The following is an 11,166-nucleotide window of genomic DNA, read 5'->3' as shown; positions in this document are numbered from 1 at the left end:
AGTAGTGAACTCCATCTAAGTAAACTGAAGTACAACTAAGGGAATAATATACTTACATATTTTTTTACTTCATTTTAATACACAGTCATGTCTTTGCTTAAAATCGAGAATTTTTAGAACATTAAAGTGTTATTTTTTTTTCACCTGGGCTGAGAAAAATTAACTGGGATCTTCATTGGTTTCAAGTATGTGATCCAGGGATCTGCATGAATCATCAACAAGAATACAGTGAAATACATGCTTTGTGTAACAATCCCAGTTTGGGCTACTTTCCTGCAGCTTGTTGACCAAGAGCCACTGTGTTTCCTGGAAGCTCTCCGTGGCCCTTCAAAGTCTTCTTTTTGGATTTTAAGACACTTTGTGAAGGACTTGTCCACGGAACAGAGACTCGAGTACATCCGCAGTGACTCAGTCGTCTCGGCGGTTGCCAACGCAGTAATCGTGCGGTTCAGGCTGACCAGAAACTTTGCCCACTCATCAACTTCCTCCCACCCTGAAACACCTCTCGCATCACTTCTTTCCTGAACTCAAGTAAAAAGGGAAAGTAGAGGAAAGATAATTCGTTCTGATTTTAACATAATATTATATAATATAATATTGAAGAGATATTAAATGATCACACATCAAAAGCCTTACTTTGTATGAAGTGCTGGGGCCACAGTCTCTCAACAGGACTGCTGGGGCTGTGAAAGACCCCGCTCGTATCTAAACTGGTATCCTTGGAAAAAAGACTCATTAGAAACAATGCCTCGACACGAGTTGTTTGTGTACAAAGAGTTTGTATTTATTGTTGACTAAAAAAACATACACGTTTCAGACGTTCCCGTTAACTGTTAAATGTAGTTCAATTTTACACAGTTGCATATAACTGTATGCATCCCACTAACGTACGCCGGAGGTTAAGTACCACGTGGCCTTTTGCCCCATTTTGGACATGTTAGAACTTTGTTAGGAATAGTCAGGACTTATGTTAGGACTTCATTTGACACAAACACAGCCTTTCAGTGACAATCTACACAGACCTGACAGGTCAGAAGTACCTGAACGCATCAGGTATTTCTGCAAGAATCACAGGCTAGTTGTTCCGCACTGGTGCAGCATGCACGGCTATTCAAAACACGTTTACAAAATTCACTATTTTATCATCTTTCACAACAAACACAATGAGCAGTTTTCACAAATATTCCCACTGCATTTCTATTTCATATGAAACGCACGTCTAGCGTCAAATCTATTTTACACCACACTGGTTTTTTAGGCCGGGCATCAGGTCAGAACATAAATCCAATAATTAACCAAATAATTAAACAATAAATAATTAAACAAAAATGTCACAACATCCCTGCTTAAATCCTCAATAAAATCACAACACTTAACATGTCATCTTAGATTTACTTTCCAAGTAAACAAACTTTACCTCACCGCTGCGGCTCCTCCATGTGAAGATCAAAACGCGTCTTCATGAAGCAATGGGCAGGTGAATTCAATCCCAATAATCAATCACAGCAACCAACCAAGGGGGAGAGAGAGACATACAAACCAGGAAGTGTACTAAGGAGCAAGGAAAAAACAAAGGAAACTAAATACTGACATCATGATGTTCTGTGTTTTAGCAACTGAAATTTAAAGATAGTGACATGCAGTAATATGATATGAAAGCAGAGACAGAAAGAGGGGCATTCCTTCCCACACAGTCATTTCTGTATCTACCTACTATGGAGGTTTTGGTTCAAATGTGCTGTTGTGCCATCGAACTGCAATGTGAACATGCGTCTAAGAAAATTCAATAAAATACATACTCAGAGGCTCACCTGAAGAAACTCAGTCAAAAAAAATTTCAAAAGATTTTATGAAATGTATTGTAAATTCAAAAAGGTAATTTTTTTTTCAAAACTCAAATTCAAATCTGTAAACTAAAAATATAAAGTAAAATAAAATGAAAGTAAAAATTTAAATTAAGGCTTCAGTTCACAACAAACATTCACCTGCTTTGTGTGTGTATGTGTGGGCATTTTCTTCTTTTAACCACAGGCTCTGTTATTCACTGATACTGTACGAGCTGTGAATGACTCGTGAGTAAAATGCGCCCTCTAGTGGTCGCTTTGTTCATCTCAGGACAAACGTTGGATCAGCTGACACAGAGGCTGCAGAGTTCACTGCGCACCATTATCACAGACTGCTTTAAAAAACTCAACTGAAGTCCACAACTACACAAACTCTTCACTCTTTATCGTGTTAATTAACAATTATCTATTCACAACACACCTTTTATCCAAAGGGGCGAAACAGCTCATATTCTTTTTTCATGTGATGATATTTCAGACATGCTTCTTTTCTTACTGTGCAAATTAAAAAATAAATACATCGATAAATAAACGCCACAGAAACATGTACAGTTAAATGTTTTACCATTTATTTACCAGAATAAATCAAACACGCAAACAACAGGTTGTCTTCTTGTCCACTAATTTATATGACTCTTTTGAGTTTTTAAAGACATTCAGTTTACTGTGCTAATTTGAAGGCAATCAATCTGTGTTTGTGTCTTTAGCTCTGTCTGCTAAAAGCCCAGGCAGTGCTGATGAGACAGCATTTTGTTCAAGATGTTATCTAAAATGTCTGTAGAAAAAAAACATTTTATCAGGAATGAGTCTACCACTTTATTTCAAAAGTGTAATATTAAAAAAATATTTTACTATTTTTAGTACTCTCTGGCCAGTATTTCTCTCCTCTCAAAAGAAGCAATATCTCACCTATGCCACAAGGTGGCAGCATATAACCGGTACAGACCATAGACTGACTCCAGCAGATGTCCAGTTTAAGTAGCGGGATGGGATTAATCCGGGTTCAGACCTGATGAGTTAATTACCTGCTGCTGACAGTTAAACAAGCTCAGAGAGAGTGAAAGAAATGCACATGAGGGGAAATTCAACGCCCTAGAGAACAGGAAACTGTGAAGGCGGAAATATGATGCCACAACAGTTGGCACATAATGGAGTGAGCGTCTGTTTTTGTGAAATAACCTTTCTCAAGCATTCGAAAAATATGTCATAAAGAAACTTACTTGGCATAGTTTATTGAAAATTATATATCGAAAGCGAAATAAGAAACTTCACATTTGATCAAATATCTTCCTGTGACAATATGTGGGCTTTAATTGGGACAGGCATCAATAAGAGACAAGCCTTTTATTATGTTTGAACATTGTGCACAGCAAAGATTGGAAAGATTATAAAAGTGGAAATGTATACCAGAAATAATATTTAATCCTCTACAAAATGAGGATATTAAAAGAGAGAGGCCCCTCATAATATGACCAATGAGCTGTAAGCATATAGACCAGCTTTAGTTGTTTAAAGCACGTTATAGCACTAAAAATGTAGCATGTAAAAAACACATCTCTTTTCATACTCTCAATTATTTATTTGAATCTCTAAAGCCAACACAAGCAGCAGAGTCCCCGCCTTTCCTGTTTTTTTTTTTTATTATTCGCTCATTACTAAATGTGCTCGACTCTGTCTTTTTACAGATTGTGCAATCCACCGAGAAATCTTTTGACTTTGCAACATTGAATGCATACAGGCTTCCTGTCTTTGATAGTCAAAATGTGTGTCAACACAGGCTAGTAATAGGTCCTGTGACTTCATTTGGGATGGGCGTTTATTTGAAGTTTTCAAGGGTATATAAAAAACATTCTTCCTTGAAACATTATGCTATATGTCATGCTGTTGGAGCAGCCACAGAGCATGCTCATCATGATCACACCTCTGGCTGATTACACTCACTCATCATTCATCAGTCCTTCATCAAACATTTTCCTCTAAGGTTAAAAAGTGAAATTGTTCACACCCATTAGTTGTTTGCTTTAAAGGTCAAACATAATGAATGTCTGCCCCTTGGCACTGTTTTTATTCAGTGAAATATACTCTTCTAGGAAAAAGTCTGCTTCAGTTTATTACATTGTTTTTTTCTTACATGCCCATAGTAAAGCAATGTTATGTCGGCTTGATCATCAAGGAAATGCGTTTTAGAGAGTAGGACCCTCCGTGAAACTCCGCCCAGAAGACCCCGTCCTGGTAGCGGCTGCGATAGTGTCCACCCCGATACCACAGACCGTTCAGGTTGGAGTGTGCGCACATGTGGTACCACCAGCCTCCCTTGTTTTCATGACATCATCTGATTTCATCTCTATGGTAGCAAGGAGTGCCCGACTGTAAACAGTGAAGCATCCCACTGCAGGCACAACCCACTTCAGCACACTTGTAACACGCTTTTTAAGGTTTTAAAGTATCCAGACACATTCTAATCATTTCTCATCGTAAAGTAATTGTTATCTTCACCAAGAATACGTCCAACAGGGGGTCGCCGGTGGCGCAGCGGCAGTGCGCGCGACCCCACGTATTGAGGCTCAGTCCTCGCGCGCGGGCGGCCCGGGTTCGCGTCCGGCCTGTGGCCCATTTCCCGCATGTCTCTCCCCACTCTCTCTCCCCCTTTCCGACTCTATCCACTGTCCTCCCTCTACAATAAAGGCATAAAAACGCCAAAAATAAATCTTAAAAAAAAAAAAAAAAAAAGAATACGTCCAACAATATTCTCCTTCAAACAGGTTAAATAGTTGCAAGTGATTCTTCTGATTCTACATACTATTTGTGCAGGTGATTAGATGGGAAATACGTGTTGAATATAAACGACTGTTTGCCTCTTGCTCTCCATTAATCCCACAATGTAACGTTACATATTTCCCTCCAAATTCCTAAAAAAAATCACCAGAAACAAAACTATATTCTCCATTTTTTTCCCCGGCGATTTTGGAGAATGATCATGATGATGATGAGGAGGAAGACAACCACACAAAGAACAAGGAAAACCCATATAAACCATGAAGGGCCTGCACTAGATTTACCTGTAAGATTTAAAAAAAATTAAAAATACAGTATTAATTCTAAGTACATTTCTTACTTCTTGGTGCCATGAATATTAGCCTGCTTTTCTGTAAACATTAACATCGGCTACACAAAAGTAAGTCATCTGCTCTTACTTTGCATTTGCACTGTGACAGATCTAGTCACATTCCCAATGGCAACTGTATTGTTAGTTTCCTCCCTGAAAATGGGGGAATCTAAGAAAAAAAGATGATTGCAGATTCATTTAAAATTCCAATTCAGAAATGCATAATGAAAAGTGATATTATTAGTAGGGATGTTTGGTAAGTGAAAATAATTCGACAATAAAGAAAAGCAGAAACTCACACTGCACATCAACTATGTAAGGTGATGAGGCCACAGTCGGGAATGGCTTTGGACCATACCGTCCAAGATGAAGCTCAGCTTCGCATGTGTAAGCTGCACCATTAAAAACTCTTTTAGGTTTGATTCTCAGGGTAGAAGACGCGTTTCCAGGGGTCACAACGGTGTCATCAAATTGCTTCTTGTGTAAATGTATCCCGTCTCTGTACCACTGTATTCTGAGGTTCCCAATAGGAGCCACATTGGAGACGCTACACGTCAGAAGAAAGTCTTTGCCCTCTACCATAGGTCTGGGATCCTTTGCAGAGATTGACACCATGTCGGGAGTTTCTGTATATCGATAAGAGAGAAAATAATGTAGGCCTGGTACAAGAAATTTGCAGAGACATTTGCATTAACTCCATGAAGACAGAATATAACTATACGAAACTCTGTGGTAGCCTACTCACTGTAAAGAGTGACGACTGGCATCACAATGCACTGCTGAGTTTCTGTAGTGACGAAACACTTAGGTGCTATGGTCCAATGTTCCAGTTTTTCAACCATCCAGGTGACTGAAGGAGGCACTGCAGCCCCTGTGCCTCCTATTATTGACTCCCAACCAATGACATGAGCATTTGGGGCTGCAGTTTATTGAAGCTGGATCTCCAAATTTCACCACAATTTCGGAAGGTGTCAATACAAGGTGGCAACCTGAAATTCAAAAGTGGACATGTTCAATCAAAGCTTCCTTTTGTTGAACACTGTCAGTCATGTACAAGAGTAACGCCGATGTTCACCTTGTTCTGTAGAATTCTCTGTGTGAGTTTGTGTTGACGCCTCAGTGGTTGGTGACTCAGAAATGGTTGGCGTTGATGTATCAGGGGCAGCGGATGTTGATACCTCTGGGTAAGTTGTTGTTTGTGTTGTTGCCTCTGGGGTTGTCATGACTACAGGGACTGCCTTATTTGGAAATTTTATCACTTGGACACTGGTTCGCTTAGTAATGCTTCCAAGATGATTGGAGGCCGTGCAGTTGTAGATTGCACTGTGTTCTACTTCAGTAAGATTCAGATGATCTGACTTTTCCGTCAAATTCCCCCCATCTCGTGTCCAACTGAAGACAGGAGGAGGGTTCCCCTCAGCTTCACAGTTCAGGCTGACATTAACACCCTCTTTTAAAAAGTAATAATCACTTACTGTGTTACTCTTGAATGTAGGGGCATCTGGGGGGTGAAAGGGCAAATGTGTGTTATCAAATATGAACATAATAATCAGAAAGACTGAAACAAGAGATACTTTACTCACACAGAACAGAAACCTGACGCGTCTCAGAAATAACAGGATTTTGTGCTCCAAGAGGCCCAAAGTCCAGCTGAGCCTCACATCCAAACTGAGCCCCGTGATCCCCTCTGCTGATGTTGACCATCAAAGTAGAGGACTCATCCACTGGTCTTTCAGTTGTGTTGCTGAAGGTTTGCGTCTTGATGATTTGTTGGCCTTTGTACCACCTCACAGTGAGATTTTGAATGGGGGCAACCTTGATGACATCACATTGTAGCTCATACTGCATCCCTTCCACCAAATCAGTCGAAGGGTTTATGGGGTACATTGACAGGTCTGGGTTCTCTATCAAAATAGACAGAATGGAGTCAGGGCCGCATGTAACAATAGTTTTGATATCATTAACACGTTGATTATTACTCTGATCAATTGATTAGCTGTTTCTTCCATAAAAAAATATTGAAATATGTCACGATCAGTTTTCGCCAAAGGCCAAGAGGGCAAAGTCCTGTTTGTGAACAACACAAAGAAACTGAGTTGACTGTCAAAAACGGATAAAGATGTCAGACATAAAAAGTTTTCCTTAAAAAATGCTTCAAGAGACGCATTCTCCAAACAGTTTGAGATTATTTCAGTAGTGGACAAATATATTAATCATGGCAGCAGTTGATTTTGTATCTTAATCATTATTTATTTTGCATGACATTCATTGGAAATGGCACTTACTGTACACAATGATTTTTAGGTCTGTGCTGCATTCATGAGTGTCATTCAGCTTTATTCTGCACTCAGCTGTTGTATTCCAGTCTGAGAGTTGCAGAGACTGAGTGATGAAACTCAAGTCTTCTTCAAGGTCAGAATCTGTGTTTCCGTTTCTCCAGTACATCCCATAATGAAACTCGTTTGTGCTGCTGCAGCTTGCTAACACTGTCTCTCCGAGTTCTCTTATAACCACAGGAGGATCCACGGTGAGGGTGAGTTCAGGGGGGCAGCTACTGGCAGCATCTGTTGAGAGACAAAAGAACATATCTTGATAGCAGTAAAAAAATAAATAAATAATAAAAATAAAAAATCGGTCTGGTGGCTTGGATCACTAATTTAAGCCACTTAATGGTGGAACTGTTCACTCTGAATCCTCATCAGCTGCTTCAGGGACTGAAAAAACGAAATAAACACAATACTTCAAGAAAAAAGATGTCCCATAAAGCTCTGTATTTTAATAAATTGCAAAGTTTCTAGAGAAATAGACATCTAGGTTGTGATTTTAAAAGTATATTTACGGGTTTGAAATGTATCATTTTTAATGGATGGATTTCTACACCTTCTGTGAACCACCTCGGCTGCTGTAGAGCCACGTAGAGCTGTTGCTCATTTGTTCTGAACATTTCTATCTTCAAATCATGGACTCCACCCAGTGCGCCACAACTCTACATACACCCAAGCAAATTTTAAGGCAGTTGGTAGTGCCATTGACACATCTGTCATAGAGTGTGATGAGGAAGTTTTTTTTCCTTATTTCAAATACTGACATTTTCACAACTATCACACCCATTTCATATCTCAAAGCTGTACCCTTAGATAAAGAATGTTTTTTTTTTATCTGTTCCACCGAATTCTTTTAAAAAGACAGGCAAACATGAAACACTCTACTGGTCCTGTCATACCATCCTTTCTCTTTTTATAACAGAAGCTCACTTACAGGAAAATGAAATCTTGTATAAGGAATGATTATAAAGGAAGCAAGAAAACTACCACAGTGTTCTAATGGTTTATTCCTAGGCACAGCTCAAAATAACATGTTTGAAGTCCTACACAGAGCTCTTGTAAAGCGTCACTCACCACACCGTAATATCATGAACATGAGAAGGCCAAGTGTCCTGAGAGGCTGCATGCTGGACCAGCACGTGAGAGGAAGGAGGTAGATTGAGGAGGTCAGGTGTGTTTCAGGACCGTCCAAGGTACAGACCTTATTGTTGTAAAGCACTTGGTGATCTTTTATCTGTGAAAGGTGCTCTATAAATAATGCAGCCGAGCAGGGCTTGAGAAAACACTCAAAACAAGGGTAGGGTGTGTGCACAAGGGTAGATGATTGCTGTAAATAAATATTTACTTCTGTGAATGTATCAATCGTTCTGTCCTGAGTATTTGACTCTTGGATCTGTAGAGGTTACATGCTGCCATCTTGTGGCATAGGTCAGATATTGCTTCTTTTTGAGATAATGGAAATACTCGTAACTGGTCGGAGTACTTCATGTTTATATTGCACTTTTTAAATAAATTCGCAGAGTCGTTCATTAATAAAAGTTTATTTCTACAGAGGACATGTTTAACATGATGCTGTCCCACACATCCGTTTTTTGCACTGCGATAAAGTTTGTTGGAAATTGCATTGCTGGCTTGATTGTTTTTGTCGCTTATTGATGTGTTTAATCATTTTTGTGCTCTGCTCTTGCTTGACTCTGACTCTGGCTGGCACCTCAACATTGAATCTGGTCAAACCCTCTACAACTGTTTACTTCTTTTATTTTGAGCTGAACGCTATTTTAACTGTAACTTTTCAGACAAATATTTCATATATAAACCATTTCATCTGTTAATACAAATGATGCATAAGTGGAGAGAAGACACAGTCATCAATACAAACACAGGTAAAGAACAGAGCCAGGGGGAGCTCTCACAATAGTACATTCAATAAAGAGCAGAGAGAGAGTTCTTTTTATGAGGGGCCGTAATGTGAGGTATTGAATTTAAGCAGTATGTGCATGTAAGGCTTCATCAGAGCTCAAATCACAAACAACACTGGAGTCTCTGTTGATTAATTGTCAATAACCGTCAAAGTCGTGTGTGTTAACAACACTTCAATAAGAGAGAAAAAAATACAACAAATGATCAGAGAAAATCTAAAAGGATCAGTCACTTCATATTAAAGATTCATCAATACATCAAATAACCTGCTGCATTAGATTACTGATGAATAATGGCTGCAACTTTGAATGAAGGGGGGTGAAGGTTAGGGCACTTAAAAAGAGAGCAGCCAGAATAGAACAATAAAGCATCCGAAGAAGAGCTCTGCTCACACAGCGTTGTGAAGGTTCATTTAGTAACCATGGTGACGTTCTGTAGAACAAACGGCCCCCTGACCCGAGGTCTGCAGAGACTTTAAGTTCATCTCTGCCTCCTCTGTGTGTGTGGATGATAAATATAATTTAATTCACTGTTTTAAACAATATGTAGGAGTCCCCTCTGAGATTTATAGACATCTCTTAAGCCTGCAAGTTCCCTCTTGGCAACATATTTAAAAAAAAAAGAAAAACCCAATTTGGGGTCCTTTATACGTACATTTGTTTTGGATTTCATATGTTTTAATTTATTTCTTTATGTTCTAAAGATAGTTTTTTATTGTCTTTATTATATTCCTGTAAAGCACATTGTGTTTAAATTTGTATAACGTGTTATGAAAATGATTTATTTCAGAGACTTTGTGTGGTCACTGATCTGCCTTTTCTAACTATTGTTAAATTTCATGGTACTCTTGATCCTTGTGTTGTTTAATCTTGATAACAGTTTGATATTGATGATACAAAACACACGAAAAACATCACGTTTCTGGTAACAAAAGAATCAGCTTTATTAATCGTCTTTAACTGGAACATTGAGTTTTCTGTAATGTGAGAGAAGAAACAGGGAACATTATCACATATAGAACGAGGGTGTCACATAGTAGCAGGCAGAATACAGGGAGGAGGACCCAATTGCAGAAAATAAAGATTTATTTAACAAAAAGCAGCCTCAAAATCAAAATCAAAAGTCAAAAACACAAAACAAAAACTTAATCCACACGAAATCCAAAAGACATAAGACAAAGACAATGAACCGCCAGACGACTGAGGAACAACACAGACTAAATAGACATGGGGTAATCAGACGCAGGTGAGGAACATCAGGGTAATCACAAAGGCGGGAAACACAAGGAACAAAGAACACAAGACCAGAACAACTGAGGACAAGTACAAAGTAAAACCCAACACTGACACCACCTAAAACCAGATATAGAAAATAAAACAGGAAACACTAAAGACTAGAATAAACACAAGACTATGAAACAATCAGCACAGGAGGGAAACCAGAGAGGCAGGGAAACACAGTAACACGGAAAAACACGAGGGAATAAATAAAACTGAACTCAAAACTCTGAAATACAACCTAAATGAAACCAAACCATGACAGAGGGAAACAACATTGATATTCACATTATTGCTGAACAAAATACTTTCAATGAGTCAGTAATCCAGAAATGTAATTTGTATAAAAATCCTGCAGGATGAGTCCCTAATATTTAAATCATCACGCTGCTTAGAGAGAGGGTAGAGGGAAGAGGAAATAAAGAAAGGCACAAATGCACAGTGTGATGTCAAACATATTGACAACAATCCAGAAATCACACATCTAAACATAAAGGACAGCTGCAGAGAGGAGCAAAAAAAAAAAAGTCACTGAAACAAAGAGACACACTGCAGGGCTCCCATATTCCTGAAACATATTTCACCTGGGTGACGTTCTGAGCCGTCTCTTTGTTTTAGTGACATCAAACATGTGACATAAAACATCCTGCATGTGCACTGATCACTTTGCATAGCTGACAGATATTTGAGTTTTG

General features: G+C 38.8%; 1 protein-coding gene across 2 annotated transcripts; it reads right to left on the bottom strand.

The window, feature by feature from the left end:
* Nucleotides 1–4,805: 4,805 nt before the first annotated feature.
* LOC306818498 (intercellular adhesion molecule 2-like) lies at nt 4,806–7,766 on the bottom strand. Of its 2 annotated transcripts, XM_079336115.1 has the most exons (7): nt 7,236–7,766; nt 6,534–6,854; nt 6,426–6,451; nt 6,026–6,342; nt 5,696–5,939; nt 5,250–5,576; nt 4,806–5,119 (listed from the first exon to the last, which is right to left on the bottom strand). In XM_079336115.1, the coding sequence occupies exons 1-4, from the start codon at nt 7,534–7,536 to the stop codon at nt 6,286–6,288; spliced, it is 705 nt and encodes a 234-aa protein (XP_079192241.1). In that variant the 5' UTR covers nt 7,537–7,766; the 3' UTR covers nt 4,806–5,119; nt 5,250–5,576; nt 5,696–5,939; nt 6,026–6,285. The 2 variants fall into 2 exon arrangements, with proteins under 2 accessions (XP_079192241.1, XP_079192240.1); XM_079336114.1 differs by having other exon boundaries at nt 6,026–6,451; nt 7,236–7,545.
* Between the last annotated feature and the right edge of the window lie 3,400 nt (nt 7,767–11,166).

The sequence above is a fragment of the Symphodus melops genome (assembly GCF_947650265.1).
Source record: "Symphodus melops genome assembly, chromosome: 23".
NCBI lineage: Eukaryota > Metazoa > Chordata > Actinopteri > Labriformes > Labridae > Symphodus > Symphodus melops.
This window is presented reverse-complemented; position numbering and strand designations above follow the sequence as displayed.